General features: G+C 45.8%; 1 protein-coding gene across 1 annotated transcript in view; it reads left to right on the top strand.

The window, feature by feature from the left end:
* The first annotated feature begins 4732 nt into the window (after nucleotides 1-4732).
* The window catches only part of RNF8 (ring finger protein 8), a 44742-nt gene continuing 31853 nt past the window's right edge, over nucleotides 4733-17621 (top strand). The window contains exons 1-2 of the mRNA XM_027771887.1: nucleotides 4733-5034; nucleotides 13115-13277. Of these exons, the coding sequence (XP_027627688.1) occupies nucleotides 4892-5034; nucleotides 13115-13277 (306 nt within the window). The 5' untranslated portion in view covers nucleotides 4733-4891. The remainder of the gene's footprint in view (nucleotides 5035-13114; nucleotides 13278-17621) is intronic.

The following is a 17621-nucleotide window of genomic DNA, read 5'->3' as shown; positions in this document are numbered from 1 at the left end:
CAGGACTTGAACTGCGGTCAATTACTTGGGAGTCCAGTGACATAGCCACTATGCCAACTACTGATCCCAAGTTATATCCAAATTCGACACTACTTTATATAAATGACTGAAATATCTGTGACTTTTGGTATCTATAGGGGATACTGGACCCAACCCCCCACAGATACTGGTACTCACAGTAGTGTAGTTCATAAAGGTGTTTCCACGGGTGTGCAGGCTAACAATTCTGAAACCACTATACATGTATACTGGCAATGAACAACTGAGTAGAGATGGCAGGTGGTAGGAACCAGGTTCCTTACTTTTAGAGTGGAAGGTTAAAAACAATCAGGGCAGGCCCGCAGGAGGCATGGTGGTTAAGGTAATGGACATGGCCGACCACGGTTCGAGTCCCGGACCCAGTGGCTTGCTTTCTCACTTTCCCTTTCTCTCTGTCTCTCTCTGGTCAAAATAAAGAATAATGATAATAAAAAAATAATAACCAGGGCAAGGGGTAGTAGGTCAGATTGAGGGAGGCTGGCTGGTATGATCCAGATAATAATGAATGAGATTTGCAAGACGTTAGAATGAACTCATGTTTAGCTTACGCACGCACACGGGGGTTACTGTTCACTCACATATTTACTCGCTTCGCCAGCTGTGGAGGACCTAGACGCAACGGCACCCCAGTAGTGACAAACACACCTAGTGCCTAGATCTTGATTTCTAACACCATTTCCCAGTGAAAGGAACCAGCGCTCCTTGGATTATAGGTGCTGCCCATCTTGTGCCAGAATATGAGGCAGTGCTCAGTGAAACGGAATCACGGGAGTACCTCCAAGACACGGTAGCCCAAGAGCTTCCGATGGTTCCTGTAAGTACAATTTTTTGTTTGTTTGCTTTTAGGTTTTTGCCATATGGTGCAAGCACTCACTGGAGAGAGACAGAGGGAAAGTGAAAATTCGCCCCCTCGGGGGACGGCCACGCTGCAATCCCTTCTCTTCCATTCTCTTCTCGGAATTTGAGGCACATGTGTACACGTGCCTGGCATGACTTTGAAGCCACCAAGTCCAGGACTCATACTGTGGAGTCGGCCGTGTGGGAGTCTAGCGCCTTCACTCCATACCATCTGCTGGCTCCTGTGAGAACAATTTGAGTAACAAAATGAATAAAGCTGTACTGGATTATAACCCAAAGTATAAAAGGAGTATCCACGGGTCCATATTGATGGGAATAAAGGACTGAACACCTAAGTAAACAGAGACGAGACAAACGTCTATGCGGAATTTGAAATAGCTTACGTACCATAGCTACTCTGCCTGTAAGGATGTGGAGCAGACCTCCCCACTCCTTACATGGAGGCTGCAAACAGTGACTTCCTGCACAGTAAGGAAGAGAGGGGAACAAATTCAGTTTACAGTGGAGAAACGTGACCTAGCCTGCCTCAGCCAGGTGATCGAGATGAACATCGGCAGGGATCCTTCATGTCGACAGCATGTTCCCCAGGTATGAGGCAACGAGAAAGGTGCCTTCCCTCTGTGGCTGGTCTTCCTCCCCCAAACCCATAACCCAGTGTCATCATGAGAAAAACTGCAGACAAATCCCAACTGAGGGACATTCTAGGAAACACCGGGGGGGCACAGAGGTGAACGCGGTCGGATCCCACATGGGCGACTGAACAGTTTGAGTGCCAGACCTGGAAAGCTGAAAAACATGCCGGGTGCATGTGTGTGCGTGCCCCAAACTCCCAGAGGAGAAGGGGAAAAAACGGCCTGTGGAGTAGCCAGCCCCACAGAGGGGTGAGTTCTCACTTTCCTTCTTTACTGCTCCCTGTCTTTTTTTGGTGAGCTCACACGGTCTATCGCCAAAACTTAAAAACAAAACAACAACAACAAAAAACCTGGCCAGCGTTCCTCAAATCGTCAAGGTCATTACAAAGGAAAAAAGGCGGAGGAGAATCTGTTTCAGCTGAGAGGAGCCTAAGACGACACCCAGAGGTCAGTTCGGACCCTAGGCGTATTTGCAGGTCCTGGGACAGATGTTCTGTCGAGGCGAGTGGGTGCACACAGACGGAGGCTAGGCACAGCTCAGGGAAGCATCTCCAAGGGGCGGCTATGGCTCCATTGATTTTCCCGAGCCTCTGTGACCAGTAGGCAGTAGTTCTTGGTAGGATAGTGCCCTGAGGATAAAACACTCCAGCTGGGGTTGCAACCAAGCTTAGCAAATGAGGCTTTGAAAACAGACTTGAATTGATATCCTACTCCACCATTCAACTCCGGGAAGATTACTCCACCTCTCTGGCGCCTTTTGTCAGCATCCCTAACATAGGAATTATAATTGTAACCATCAGTATCATATAATTTGTGAGGAACAGCTAGGATAAAGTGTGTAGATTGGCTGGCCTAGTACCTGGTGCTCAGTTCTCAATAATGTTGACCACGGACTGTCACATTCTGTGTGATTCATTTAGTAGACACATTTTTATTTTTAGTAGACACATTTTTAAAAAAGAATTATTTATTTAATTTTATTTATTCATTCCCTTTATTTTAATTTGATTAAAGAGAGACAGACAGAGAGAGAGAAAGTGAGAAATCAAGCCACCAGGTTTGGGACTCGAATTGTGGTTGGCCATGTCGGAGTGTCTAGCGCCTTAACCACCACACCACCTGCTGGTCCCTCATTTAGTATATACATTTTTTTTCTGACAGAATTTAATATAAGAAAGTTGTTAATTGGGCCAGCTAGTGGTGTGGTAGTTAAAGCAGCTGGATCCTTCATGACCAACGGACCAGTTCAAGTCTCGGACCTGGCAGATTCAAAAACAGGTCAGGTGTGTGTGAGGTTGGAGGAGAATGAATTACAGTATGTCCACCCCCCAGGAGGGCGATTACTCATTTTCCCTCTCCCTTTCTGTGTGTCTCCTGCAAGGGCACATTCCCTACAGCAAACTGAAATGAAAGGAAGAAAGAAAGGAAGGGAGGGAGAGAGGAAGGAAGGGAGGGAGGGAAAAGAAAGAAAACAAAAGAAAAATAAAGTTGTTTGCCAGGTGTTGGAAAGACAAAAGGGGGCACTGAGCTACCAGCCCAGTCACTATTTTGGGTAGCAGTTATCATACTATTCTGGAGAATCCAAAAGAAGAAGTTGAACCTAAAGAAAAAGTAGCTTTTCTGATCATTTACATAACATAAAATTCACCGGTTTCAAGTGTATAATTCCACTACTTTAATAAATGTATACAATTGTCCATTGTCATCACTATTCACTTTTAGAACATTTCTATCACCTCCCCCCCAAGGCAGTTTGCATCAACATCCCCCCCCCCAACACCCACATACCTAGCCCCAGCTAACTCTGCTTTCTGTCTCCATAAATGTGACCAGTATAGGGACCAGTGGATGGCAATGGTTATGACACTGGACTCCCACGTGGACAGGGGTTAGACCAGCGGCTTAGAACTTACCCTGGGCTCCTGTGCCTGCGTGCCCAAGATCCACGAGGAGAATGGAAGAGACGGGTTTGTAGCGTGGCCATCCCCCCTGGGGGGTGATTTCTCTCTTTCTGTCTCTTTGTCTCTCTGTTGGCGAGCAGACACGTCTTATAGCAAAAAATCTATGGGACCAGCAGTTAGCGAGCGTAATGGCTATGTAGCTAAACTCCCATGTAGTCCACTGCAGTTCGAGTCCCGGACCCAGTGACTTAAACTCGCGCTGGGCACGTGTGCGTGCGTACCCAAGATCCCGAGAGGAGAATGGAGGAGAAGGGATTGCGGGGTGGCCATCCCCCCGGGGAGTGATTTCTCGCTTTCTGTCTGTCTGTCTCTGTCTTTCTGGCGAGCCCACGCGCCCTATAGCAAAAAGTTCTCAAAGAAAAAACTCTCTAAGAAAAAACTTGGCCAGTATAACTTTTTTAAAAAAAGAATGGCTTTATTTAACTTTAATTAATTAATTAATTAATTTTAATTTGACCAGAGAAGCTCAGAGAGAGAAAGTGAGAAATCAAGCTGCCAGGTCCAGGGCTCCAACCACACTGGCCATGTGGGAGTCCAGCGTCCTTAGCCACCATGCCACCTGTGCCCCGCCCCCACTATAACTTAAAAAAAAATTAGGTAATGAAAGGAGACCGTACAAAATAGATACTATTTGGGAACAAAATAAACAGACTTAAACATTACCACAAGTTTAAAACGTGCTGTAGTTTTAAATAACGTGGCTATAATCGTCATAATATGTTGTTTTAAATAACGGCGCTACTGTCATAATATGAGTACAGGGCAACATTTTTTTTTTTAGGGCAACATTTTTTAAGAGTTACTTTTTATTTAATTTTATTCATTGTCATTATTTATTTATTTATTTTTTGAAATTGACCAGAGAGGGACAAAGAGAAGGAAAGTGAGAAAGCAAACTGCCAGGTTTGGGACTTGAACCGTCGTCAGCCATAGTGAGAACCTAGCGTCCTTCACCACCACGCCATCTGCCGGCCCCATAGAGCAACTTTTTTTAAAAAAGAGGAAAGATGAGGAGAGGTTCCACTTTGGAGCGTCAGTGCCTAGGGTTTGGTTCTGAAGAGGGCGAAGGGAGGAGTGGCAGGTGAGGGAGAGCGCCTCGGGCCACGCCCGACTGGCCTGGGGCTCAGCCCTCCCCCCGCTCCCCCAGCACCGCCCACACCGCCGGGCCCCGCCTGCATCGCCCCGCCCAGCTGTCCTTTTGCGCAGGCGCAGTGCTCCGGCTTCGCAGCTGGAGGCGGGGCCTGGCACGCAGCCCAGGAGTCTGTACGCATCGATCGCGAGCGCGGTGCGATTGCTTCTGTCTGTTGTTTAGGTATGGCGCCCGCGAGGAGGCGGAGAGGCGGCTGGGACCCCGAGGGGGGACTTACTGGGTGCTGACCGCTGCCCAGGGCCGAGTGGGCTATGGGGGAGCCCAGCTTCTTGGTCACGGGAGACCACGTCGGCGGCCGGAGCTGCTGCTTGCGCAGGGGGGGGATGAACGCCGACTGGCTGGGGCCGGGGGGTGCTGGGGCCAAGGGCCTGGCCGGAGGGACCCGGCACCGAAGGTGGCCCGGTGGAGGGGCCTGGGCCTGAGGGCGGGCTGCGGCGGGAGCCGGGGCGCGGGGAGCAGTGAGAGGCCGGGGACGGCGGGGGCACCCTGGTCGCTGTGACCCAGAGGGTTGCGAACGGCCTCGGCCCGCAGAGGGTGTGAACTTTCTCCCGAGTGTTTGGAAAAGGGTTGCGACTTCTGGGCCATGGTTCTTAACATACTGAAACGTTAACGTAAAAATGTCCCTCCTTTACGTACCTGAGGACCGTTGGCGCCTTGGGTTGGGCCACCGGTGTCCTGTGAGTCTCGATCTCAAGTGGCACTTTATTAGGGGGGTCGGGGTTAGGGATTCGGAGTTGTCTCCCAAGCTGCTTACATGTCTGTTAACGCAGTCATAACTTAAAAATTACTTTTTAGCTATACTTTTTTTATAACAAAGATTTTTTTAGGAAGTTTCTTTTTAAGAGGTTTTTGCCTTAGGGCACGGGAGCTCACTGGAGAGAGAGAGAGAGAGACATAGAGACCTAGAGAGCAAGTGAGAAATCAATCACCCCCCAGGGAAGATGGTCGCAGAGTAGTCCCTTTTCCATTCTCCTCCTACAAAATTGGGTACCCACGCACTCTAGCCCGAGCCTGGGCCCTGTGTGAGTTTCAAGCCACCAAGTGTGGAACTCAAACCATGGTTGGCCATGTGGGAGTCCATGTAACCTCTCCAGCATCTGCTGGCCCCATTTAGAGAGATTTTTGTTACGGGGAGAGTGTGCTGGCCAAAGAGACAGACGAAATCACCCCCCAGGGGCGATGGTCAGGCACTATCCCTTCTCCATTTTGTCACTGGGATTTTGGGCACACATGTACGTTGCCCACCTTGAGTTTCAAGCCTCCAGGTCCAGGACTTGAACCATGGGAAGTGTATGTGGGAGTCCAATGCCTTAAGCACTATGCCACCTGCTGGTCCCAACCTAAAAAAATTAAGGCAAGGCCCACTTGCAGATGCTAGAATTGGGGTGGTGCTTCAGGAGATGATGAGGGAAGCGCAGAGGGATTGCAGGCAGTTTGGGAAGGAGCACTGGGTCAGGAACAAGCTTCTAGTTACTAGGAACCATTTGGGTTTTCAAAATAATTTGTTTGAAAGATTCCTTTTGCAGCAAAGCTGCATGGTTCATCATTATATTGTCAGTTAATTCATTTGTTGATCCTGTACGGCATATTGTCTCAATTCTGTCTTCCTGGTATTTATTGAGTCCTCACATTGTTTGGTGTAATGTGAGACAAATAATGTCTGCACTCAAAGCTTTTATGGCTTGAGTGGGAAAAGAGAACCTAGACAGTCAAGCAGTCGGAGAACATCCACGTGGGCTATATTACGATCAAGCGCCATATGTGGATTTTTATATTAGGCCGTAGGGCTGAGTAGTCAGAACGGGGATTCAGGGGACCAGGAGATGGCATAATGGTTATGTCATTGGACTCCCATGTACTCCTCTGCTGTTCGAGTCCCAGACCCTGTGGCTTGAAAGTCATTCCAGGCGTGTGTGCCTACGAGAGGAGAATGGAAGAGAAGGGATTGTTCTGTGGCCATACCCCCTTTCTCTCTCTGGCAAGCACATGCATCCTGTAGCAAAAAATCTCTCCCTCAAAAGAACAGGGATTCAGGTCCAGTCTTTGGTGTTTCTTCTTTGCCCTCAAAGGTCTTTGCTGTCCAGGTATTGCTGCCTAACAGTCCACCTTAGGCATTCATTCTTTTAGTTTGAGCACTAACCTTTTTTTCCCTGTATGGCCCTTTCCAAAAGTATATATCATTGAGAAGTTTAACAAATTAAGACACTAATACCTGAACACTAACCCGATTAATATAGTTACGCAGGGAAATAAATGATAACTAACTGATTTCATATACATTACTTAATCTGATTCCTGCACTTGCATTGCGCATATACACAACCCTCTAAGGTAATTGAGTAGTCCGATACTACCTCATTTTTTCAGTTGCTATGAATTAATTTATTATTCTTCTGAATAGCTTGGCAGGCCTAGAGTCTTGGATGGGTGGGATGGTGAGATAGAATTCAGGGACCCGTAGCAAGGGCAGGAGGACTGTAAAACCCTCCTAGACGTATTATGAACTGTTGGATAGTTTTGTGGGGAGCTTCTGGGGAGAGAGCCACACAAATGAGTACCTGGTAAAAACATCATGGGAAGATTGTGGCTTGCCTTGGGGGCCTGCGTGGAGGAGAGTCCTGCAGGCATGGCTTTCTGCATGGTCAGGTCTTAGATGGTATTCGGAGCGTAACCTGCAATGTGTATATAAAGAAAGGTGTGAAGACAAAGCCAAGAGATGAAGTTGTTCTTCCTGTAATGATCCCCAAACCATAGCACCGTCTGTGGTTTAACATAGAATACTTCTTTTTTTTAGAGAGATTTTTGCTATAGGGTATGTGCTCTTGCCAGAGAGACAGAAAGAGCAATAGAGAGACAGACAGAACCCCCCCACCCCCGCCAGGGGATGGCCATGCAGCAGTCCCTTCTCTTCCTGAAATGTTGGGCATGCATGCACATGCGTTCATCATGAGTTTCAAGCTGCTGGGTCTAGGACTTGAACTGTGGTTGACAATTACGCCATCCACTGGTCTCTGGTTTACACAGAATTTTAAGAACATTTTTAAAAAAGAATTATTTTATTTAACTTTATTATCATTATCGTTGTTGTTATTTTCCCATTTAATCAGAGAGAGATGCAGGGGCTGGGAGGGGGGAGTGAGAAAGCAAGCTACCAGGTCCAGGACTTGAACCATGGTCAGCCATGTGGGAGTCCAGCTCCTTTAACCACCGTGCCACCTGCCGGCCCCTTAAGAGCATTTTTATATGCTAATATAATTTAATTATAACAATAAGTAAGGTCAGTTTCTGTCTTTCCAGTCTTCTCAACAGCTCAGATGTTAAATAAAATGGGGTCCTCTTATTTCATTGAAGTGAATACTGTAGTAGCTTGTGTCTAAATAAGTGTCTTTAGACAGAGAATTCCAGAGAATTTGGTAGAAAAACAGTAAGGAGAGATGTACTGCAAATAAGCTACTTCCTAGGCCATAGGCTTTTGGGGAAAACCATGGTAAGTTCTTTTCTCTCCTTTTCTTCTCTCATATTTGTTTTTTATGACACTTTCTGCCCTGAAGGGGTTGGAAAAAGAAGAGGATGGTGCTAGAGTATTTAGGGGTCACCTGGGAAACAGCAGGACTCATGGGGGGGAGGAATAGCATTAGGGAAGGTGGGCAAGAAAAAGATGGTCTTCTGGATCGGTAATGCCAGTGAGCTCCAGGGCTGGCAAAACTGTTTAAGGTGGAAACAGCCCCCAACATACGGGCTGGCAGTTCATCAGCACCCAGTTCTCATGGGGAATTTAGTTTTATGTTATGAGTAATGATGAGATTTCCAGATAAGCCATTACACATCTTACCTGTAATAGGTGAAATATCTGTAGTACTCGGGTAAATTTTAGGAGCAGATAGTAAAAGCAAGAATGAAAAAGAATCCTTTTTCTGGATTCAGAGTCTGTAGGGGACAGATTTGGAAAAGACGCTTTTTTACCTTTTTTGTCCTGTTTTCCCCAGGCTACCCACAGTGACAATCTGGCTGTCTCCTCTCAAGTATGAAAATGGGATATGGGATACTTTCTTAGAAATAAAGCTGTCTAAATGAAAATTCTTGCTATAATGTAGAAAACAGATAAATCCTTAAACATCCTATTTTTAAATGATATATGTATTAATTCAGAGGAATTTCTTTAAGTAATGTAGTTTCTAGCACACAATAAGAACTGAAGCATGTCACAGTTGTGGTGGACGTAGTCATGACATTTTGAAAGGAGTGCTAATCAGATTGTAAGAGCTCCTAGCTGCAACTCCATGTTTCCAGTGGTAATAATAAAGTCTTTAAATTCTGACCCAAAACATTCCTTCTTTCTTTCTTTTTTTTTTTTTTTGAGAGGTTTTTGCTGTAGGGCATGTGTGCTCACCAGAAAGACAGACAGAAAGCAAGAAATCACCCCCCAGGGGGGATGGCCACGCCACAATCCCTTCTCCTCCATCCTCCTCTCGGGATCTTGGGCACGCATGCACATACGCCCAGCATGAGTTTAAGCCACCGGGTCTGGGACTCGAACTGTGGTCAGCTACATGGGAGTCCAGTGACAGCCATTATGCCAACTGCTGGTGCCCCCACTTTCAAATTTAAGAATATTTACTGAACTCCATGCCAGGTACAGAAATGCAGTGATATATAAGACAGATGAGATGACGTTTCTGCTCTGGTAAGAGGGTAAAGGAAAAAGGTAAAACAGACAAGAGAATGTTTATTGTGATAAGTGCACACTAATGACATGAAATGTAATGGGAGAAGCAGGCAGCAGCTTAACAAGGGCAGTCAGTGTACCCCTCTGGGAAGCCGAAACTTCAAAGAAGAGGAGACCTGCAAATAGCGGAGGAAAGTGTTCTATGCCAAAAGGGCAGTGAAAAAGACCCTCAGGTACTCTGGAACTTGATGGAGGGTTAAGGAACAAAAAGGCTTGAGTGGCTAAGACAGCTAATGCTGGTGCCATGCTATAAGACTAAAAAGGTCGATGGGAGCAACCTGTGGCATGGTAGTTAGGGGAGTGGAAGCCACATGGCCAAGTCCAGGACCCAGCTGCTTAAGAAACATGCCTGGCTTGTGTATGAGTGCCTCAAATCCTGAAAGGAGGTAGAGTGAGCAGAAGTGATTGCACCGTGACCATTCCCCGTGGAGGGTGCTTTCTCACCTTCTCTCCCTCTTGTTCTCTCTCTCTCTCTTTCTCCCCCTCCCCCCCCAGTGAGCTCACATGCCCTTTGACAAATTTTAAAAAAATAATAATAAAGATAGAGGGCTTAGGACATTAAGTCCTTATAGGCCATGGGAAGAAGGATGGATCATTGGAGGGTTTCTTTGTTTATTTTATCACTGGAGGGTTTAAGAAGGGAAGTTGTCTCATTGCTACTCCAGTTTCTATGTGAAGAAGGAAGTTGAGGAGACCTAGAGCAAGAACAGAAGCAGCAGGAAGTCTGGTGGTTTGGACTAGGTCATAGTCAGAGAGACGTGAGCAGGTTTATGACTTACTTTGAATTACGGCCAGTAGGAATGGCTGACCGAATGTGGGAATGAAGGCAGGTGAATCAAAGGTGGCTTTTGGATTTTAGGCCGAGCAGTTGGTTGGATGGCAGCGTTAATCACTGAGATGAAAGTATGAGGAGGAGTAGATTAGGTCAAAGAGAGTCGTCGTAGTCTTTTATCTTTTTTCCTAAAGAGTTATTTTATTGGGAACCAGCAGTTAGCGTAATGGCTATGTCGCTGGACTCCCACGTAGTCAACCGTGGTTCACGTCCTGGACCCGGTGGCTTACAACTCACGCCCGGCGCATGTGCGTGCCCAAGATCCCGAAAGGAGAATGGAAGAGAAGGGGTTGCAGCATGACCATCCCCACTGGGGGGTGATTTCTCGCTTTCTGTCTGTCTGTCTCTGTCTGGCGAGCGTACGCGCCCTATAGAAAAAAACCTCGCCAAAATAAAAAAGAGTTATTTTATTTAACTTTATTTATTAACTCATTTATTTTAATTTGACCAGAGAGGCACAGAGCGAGAGAGAGAGACGGTAAATGAGAAAGAAGGAAAGTGAGAAAGCAAGTCACCAGGTCCGGGACTAGAGCCACTTTGGCCCATGTGGGGGTCCAGAGCCCTTAACCACCATGCCACCTGCTAGCCTTTAGAGTCATCATAGTCTTTGAGGGACTGAGGAGGATAGGCATGATTCTGAAAGAGTCTCAAAAAGAGCAAAAGGGCACTCTCCTGGAAAACCACAGATTTTGGTTTAATATCCCCAGCTAAGGTTGCACATGTGGGTCATTACAGAGGTGGCTGTGGGGCTGGCCGCAGTAATCAGGTGCTACGACTGGGAGCCAGATCCCACAGGGCCGACCGCAGGAGGGTGCCAGTCCAGCAGCCTGACTTGGAAAAGGCATCAGGTGTGCACGTGCATGCCCAGAGCTCTGATAGGATAGAGAAGTGTGGGAAAGGGCCGAGCAGTGGCCACCTCGCATTGTGTGGGGGCGTGTTCTCTCATTTGCTCTCTAGTGCATGTGCCTTCTGTCAAGTTAAAAAAAAATTTAAGAGTAGCTTGTACACAGAAAAGAGTAAGCTGGAAATTCTAAGACCTGGATCTCAGAAGAATTTCTTTCCTGCCTTCAGAGGGTTATTTTATTTATTTATTTATTTTTTTTTTTTTGAGAGGTTTTCGCTATAGGGCGCGTGTGCTCGCCAGACAGTGCTACGACTGGGAGCCAGATCCCACAGGGCCGACCGCAGGAGGGTGCCAGTCCAGCAGCCTGACTTGGAAAAGGCATCAGGTGTGCACGTGCATGCCCAGAGCTCTGATAGGATAGAGAAGTGTGGGAAAGGGCCGAGCAGTGGCCACCTCGCATTGTGTGGGGGCGTGTTCTCTCATTTGCTCTCTAGTGCATGTGCCTTCTGTCAAGTTAAAAAAAAATTTAAGAGTAGCTTGTACACAGAAAAGAGTAAGCTGGAAATTCTAAGACCTGGATCTCAGAAGAATTTCTTTCCTGCCTTCAGAGGGTTATTTTATTTATTTATTTATTTTTTTTTTTTTGAGAGGTTTTCGATATAGGGCACGTGCGCTCGCCAGCCAGACAGAAGAGAGACAGAGAGACAGAAAGCGAGAAATCACCTCCCAGAGGCGATGGCCACGCCACAATCCCTTCTCCTCCATTCTCCTCTCGGGATCTTGGGCACACACACACACGCGCCCGGCGTGAGTTTTAAGCCACCGGATCCGGGACGCAGACTGCAGTTGACTACATGGGAGTCCAGTGACATAGCCATTACGCTAACTGCTGCTCTCCCAGAAGGTTATTTTGAACTGGACTTATGGTAGATGTGAACCAGAGCTTCTGTTCACTCTTTTCCATAGGCTCTCATGCAATGCTTGTGGGTCAGATGGAGAAATGGACCAAGTGCAGACTTATGTTTAAATTACAGCTTTTCGAAGGTGTACTCATATGGTGTAGGTTTCCTGAGAACTTTGCCTTTGATTATGTGCCATTTCATTTTTCCCTTTGTATTTCAAATGTACAAAAAGCATCGTATCAATTTGGTGGATGATACAAAGCTGAAAGGAATTATCGAGTGTGTCTGATCTGATGGAAGATTAAAAATTCAAGCTTGTGTGGCAGGCTGAATTAACAAACTGAAATTTAACATTAATTTGTGTTAAATCCTGTACTTGAATCCAAATTCTTCTAAACTAGTCAAGTATAGAAGAGAAGAGATATGACTTAGGGCAATACTTGGGAAAGAGAATTGGAAGACCAAGAAATGACTCATTCGTGAGTCTGAGGAGGTACAGGCAAAGCGCTGGATCTGCTGTGAATGCTAATGGAATGTATATGCCATGGCGATGATAACTAGAACTGGGAAAGTGACGCTTGCATTTGACTAACAGACATTAAATTTGTTTTTCTTAGTATGGCATCTAAGAATAAAGATAAATTAGGAGTCCTTTCACAGATCCATGAGAATGACCCATGTCCTGGGAGATGGGTGGAAATAGCTGGAAACATAGAGCCAGGATAAAAGAAGATTCAGGAGACATTTTATAGCTGTGATGAAGCAGGGGGGTTGGAGATGACCAGAGGTGCCCGGGGCAGAGCCAATGGATGGCATTGACGTGGAGAACAGTGCCAAGTCCGAGAGTTCAGTGGTCAAAGGGCCTGCCTTGTATTTCTTCGCAGTGTTTAGATGAGTGGATAGGGATGTATAGAAAGACATTCCTCCATCTCAAAGGTGATTGAACCAGATGACCTTTCAGGGTCCTGCCAGCCCTGAGATTTATGGTTAACTTTCTCTTCTTTTCCGTGTCTTGCCTTTTTCTGTTCGGTAGCTCCCATGGAGACAGTGAAGAGGAGACAGCAGGTGGACTGTTTGGTTCCACAGGAATCTGTCCAGTTTCACATCAGGACCTGTGTTCACTGCTGGTTGACACGATTGTAAAGGATGTCCCTTTTCATCACAGTGACTGACGGTGTCTCTTACATTGTTATTATCTTCCCAGGTGACTATAGGACGAGGACTTGGTGTCACATACCAACTGGTATCCAAAATCTGCCCTCTGATGATTTCTCGAAGCCACTGTGTTTTGAAGCAGAATCCTGAGGGCCAGTGGACAATCATGGACAACAAGGTACAGAAATTCACAGAAGCCCAATGTCTTTTATTGAATTTCTGTTTCTTTTTAAATTACTTCTTTTGTCATGTTGGTAATTCATGGTATAAAATGCTAAAGTTTATTTTCTCCATTAGCCACCCGATTCTTTTTCCCATAGGCAATGACTCCTGTGTGCTGCCGGAGATTAGATTATGCCAGAGTAATTTCTAGTGATTCTGGTTGAAGTTTGTTACCTCCAGGGGAATGCCTGAATTGGGGCATAGATTCCGTTCCAGAAACTAGGCGAAATTCCTAGGGGAAGTAGCCCATTTGCAGTGAAGGTCCGGAGCTTCTGGAGTAGACTCAAGACTCAGAGGACAAGGGGGAGAGGGAGAAAGTAAGCTGACTGCGCCTGATCCTTCCTCTCCTCACTTTTTGCTCAGGAACCCCCTGAACCACCTTCTTTTTAAAACGTATTTTATGCTTTGGTGTTCTGAGGAAGATTTCCTCTGATTAGAGAATTTTTCTTCTATAAACGAATTCGGAAAACACTTGTCTAGTGGTGAGTGCACTAAGGGAGGTGAAATGGTATATAGAGCCCAGCAATTAGGAAGTACCCGAAGTGTAAGTACACGGCACCCAGGAATACAATACAGACTAAGGCGAGGGAGACTCTGTGGAAACAGTTAAGGTTTAAAAGTCTGAGATGTCTTTAGGTGTCGTTTCGCACTGCTTCAGTGCTCTGGTTGGAAGGATTTTAATAGTACTTGTGAGAAGAGAGGGTAAAACCGCTAGATTTAAGCTGTTGGAGGAAACATTTATATTCCTTTTTTTTTTTAAGTTGAATTGACTCTGTACTGAAGGCAGTAGTATAAATTCTAAATGAGTTGGTTCAAGGTACTGTGTTCAGGTGGAAATTGGCACTGGTGGGCCAGCAGGTGGTATGGTGGTTAAGGCCCTGGTCTCACTCATGCTCAAGTGCAGTTCAGATCCTGGCAGCTTGCTTTCTCTCTCTCTCCTTCTTGCTGGTGAACATGCATGCCCTGTAGCAATTTTTAAAAAATTATTTATTTAGTTTTATTTATTTATTCATTTATTTTCATTTAACCAGTGACTGAGACAGAGAAAGAAGGAAAGTGGGAAAGCAAGCCCCCAGGCCCAGGACTTGAACCGTGGTCGGCCATGTGGGCGTGTCCAGCACCTTAACCACCATGCCACCTACTGGTTCCAATGCCCTATAGCAAAATTTAAAAAATAATAATGGTAAATAAAATGAAATAGATAATTCCCAAAAAGGGAATTGGCACTGGCACTGGTTTAACCCTTGTGTAGACACAAAAGATTCTGAGGTTTAGGGATCAGCAGATGGTGTAATGGCTATGTCACCGGACTCCCATGTAGTCAACCACAGTTCAGGTCCCGGACCCGGTGGCTTAAACTCACGCCAGGTGCGTGTGCGTGTGTGCCCAGGATCCCAAGAGGAGAATGGAGGAGAAGGGATTATGGTGTGGCCATCCTCCCTGGGGGGGGACTTCTCGTTTTCTCTCTCTCTATCTCTTTCTGGCGAGTGCACACACCCTATAGCAAAAACTTCTCCAGAAAAAAAGAAGATCCTGAGGTTCAGAGAAAGAGATAAACTGTCTTGCTCAAGACTTCCTCTGTAACTGGTGACAAGTGAAATAAGTCCCTCTACCATGCCCATTGTCAAATACCAGTAAAGGCCATAAGAAGTTTGCTATACCATCTTATCTTTAGTAAAATTATACATATATAAAGTATAGCTACAAGGTTAAAATTCTGTGATTAAAGCACTTTAGGGGGGCCAGCAGGTGGCGTAGTGGTTAAGGGCGCTGGACTCCCATATGGCTGACCATGGTTCGAATCCCGGACCTGGTGACTTGCTTTCTCACTTTCCCTCTCTCTCTCTCTCTGCTCTTCACTGGTTGAATTAAACTAAATAAATAAAGTTAAATAAAATAATTCTAAAAAAATTTTTAAAAAAAGCACTTTAGGAAGAGCTGTTTTCCACATCAGTGATTGCAATCTGAGAAACCGAATTACCATATTCTAGAGGTGAGCTGTCTGCTGCTGCTTTCCTTGAGTATGCACAGTATAGGTGTGAACCATTTATGGGGTTAGAATTTGATAGGCTGGAAATCTACCAGCTGACCTATTCTAATATTCCTTGAATGGTAACCACAAGGATACAGAAGCCCCCGGTGCCGACTGCAGTGTGTGGCCTCACTCTGGTGCTCCTGTGCAGCCTCCCCTCCAGGGCCAGTGTTACCATGTGATTCTTTTCTCAGGTCTCAGTCAGGTAAGGGAGGAAAGGGAGGTTCCCGACTCTTACAAGTCTTTCCTGTGTAATTGGTTTAAACCTCTTAGCTTGGATTTAGTTCGTGTAGTAACTGACTTTTGGCTTTACTAGGGTTTTTTTCTTTTTTCTTTTCTCATGGTAGAATGTGTATTATACATGAGAGAAAGAAGCACCCTTCACAGGGTCTGGTTGTGCCACAGTTTCTGTTCTCAGGCCTCCAGGTCATCAGGTCCTGGGCACTGGGGGCACAGGCTGACCAGGCCAGGGATTTGAACCCGAATTAAGTGCTGTGCATGATGTTTGCCATGGGGGTCTGGCTTCTCCTGAGCAGCGCATCGCCACTGTGCCACAGACCTGGTCTTTGCCAGGGTATTTTGATGGGATAGTTCTTTTTAAAAAGCGAAACAAAACAATTATTTATTTATTTATTTTATTCATTCATTTAAAAAAAAAAAAAACATTTTATTTATTTATTTTTAGTTTGACCAGAGAGAGACAGAGGGTAACAGTGAGAAAGAGAGGAAATGAGAAAGTAAGCTACCAGACTCAAGACTTGAACCCTGGTCGGCCATGTGGGAGTGTCCAGTACCTTAACCACCACACCACCTGTTGGTCCCGATGGGATAGTTCTTAGGAGTGAGCCTGCCTTCCCTCTTGTCTTCTGGCTTAATAGTCATTCCCTTCCTGGCTTCCTACTGGCATGATGGCCATGGCAGCCTTCTGTTGATGAGGGGTGTGAGTTTCGATTGCAGGGTATTACTGTTAGGGTTGAATTTGAAATTAGTTGTGAGTCTCTTTCAAGAGGTAAGTGTTTCTCATAATTGCAAATTCAGAGGTATGTTCTCTCATCATGAAATCTTCTCTCTCATCTGCTGAAATGGCCAGAAGGTGAGAATTTAACTGTAGATATAAAAATCTCAGCAAATGCAGTTTTAGTTTAAAATTGGCCTAAAAGCAAGAAAAAACCTTAGAGGACAGCTAACTGCACACCGAATATGAGGATGATTCTTTCTTTGTAGGTTTTAGTTCATCGAGAAGCTTATCTGATGATTGATCCTTTGTGTTGGTATCCAGCTTTTCTAGAAAATCGGTTGTTTCTAAGTCAGACTCTGAAAAGCCTTAGCGGCTCGGCTATGTCTTATTGGAGCCTTTCCCATTTCCCCTACCCCCACCCGTTGCTGTTGGCCTGCTCCCTGGTGATTCCTTATCCTCAGCAGGCGCTGACAGTTGGTGTTGCTGGTGCAATGCACTCTGTGTGGACAAACCTTGCTGCTCGGGACAGGCAGTTCAGCTTCTGGTCTGCTAGCAACCAGAGTAGTGATTATCAACCTGTTTCCACTTTTGCCCTTGCTTTGGATACTTTTTAAAAACATAGATTGTAGGACCATCTAGTGACTTGGAGGTTAAGACACTAGATCCCACAAGGCCAGCTGCACAGTTTGTGATTCAAGTCCCAGATCTAGCAGCTTGAAAATCACACTGGAGGTGTGTGCATGCACACCCAAAATCCTGAGAGGAGACTGGAGAAGGGATTGCAGTGTGGCCATTGCCCCCTGGGGAGTGATTTTTCACTTTCCCTCTCTCTCCCTAGCAAGCACACATACCCTACAGGAAAAAAAAAAAAAAACAAAAAAAAAAAACTAAAAAATATAGATTGTACAGGCAGCCCAAAAGTACAGTGGTTAAGTACCATGTGTAGAAATCTCGATCCCCCATAGCCTACTGTTTTTTGAATTCCAGCTCTAGCAGCTTGAAAAACACTGGACGTGTCTACCCAAAACCCTGATGAGAAGGAGAAATGGAGGGAAAAGGATTGCCGTATGACCTCACTCCATTGAGGGGTACTTTCTGTCTCTCCTTCTCGCTGGTGACTGCACATGCCCTCTGGCAAAAAGAAAAAAAAAAGTAGCACAATAAATTAAGAATTTCCTTTCATCAAAAGACACCATTAAGAAAGTGAGAGATGGGACCAGCAGTTAGTGTAATGGCTATGTCACTGGTCTCCCATGTAGTCGACCGTGGTTCGAGTCCTGGACCCAGTGGCTTAAACTCATGCCGGGTGC

The sequence above is a fragment of the Tupaia chinensis genome, unplaced genomic scaffold (genome assembly GCF_000334495.1).
Source record: "Tupaia chinensis unplaced genomic scaffold, TupChi_1.0 Scaffold000238_1, whole genome shotgun sequence".
Taxonomy (NCBI): Eukaryota; Metazoa; Chordata; class Mammalia; order Scandentia; family Tupaiidae; genus Tupaia; species Tupaia belangeri.
This window is presented reverse-complemented; position numbering and strand designations above follow the sequence as displayed.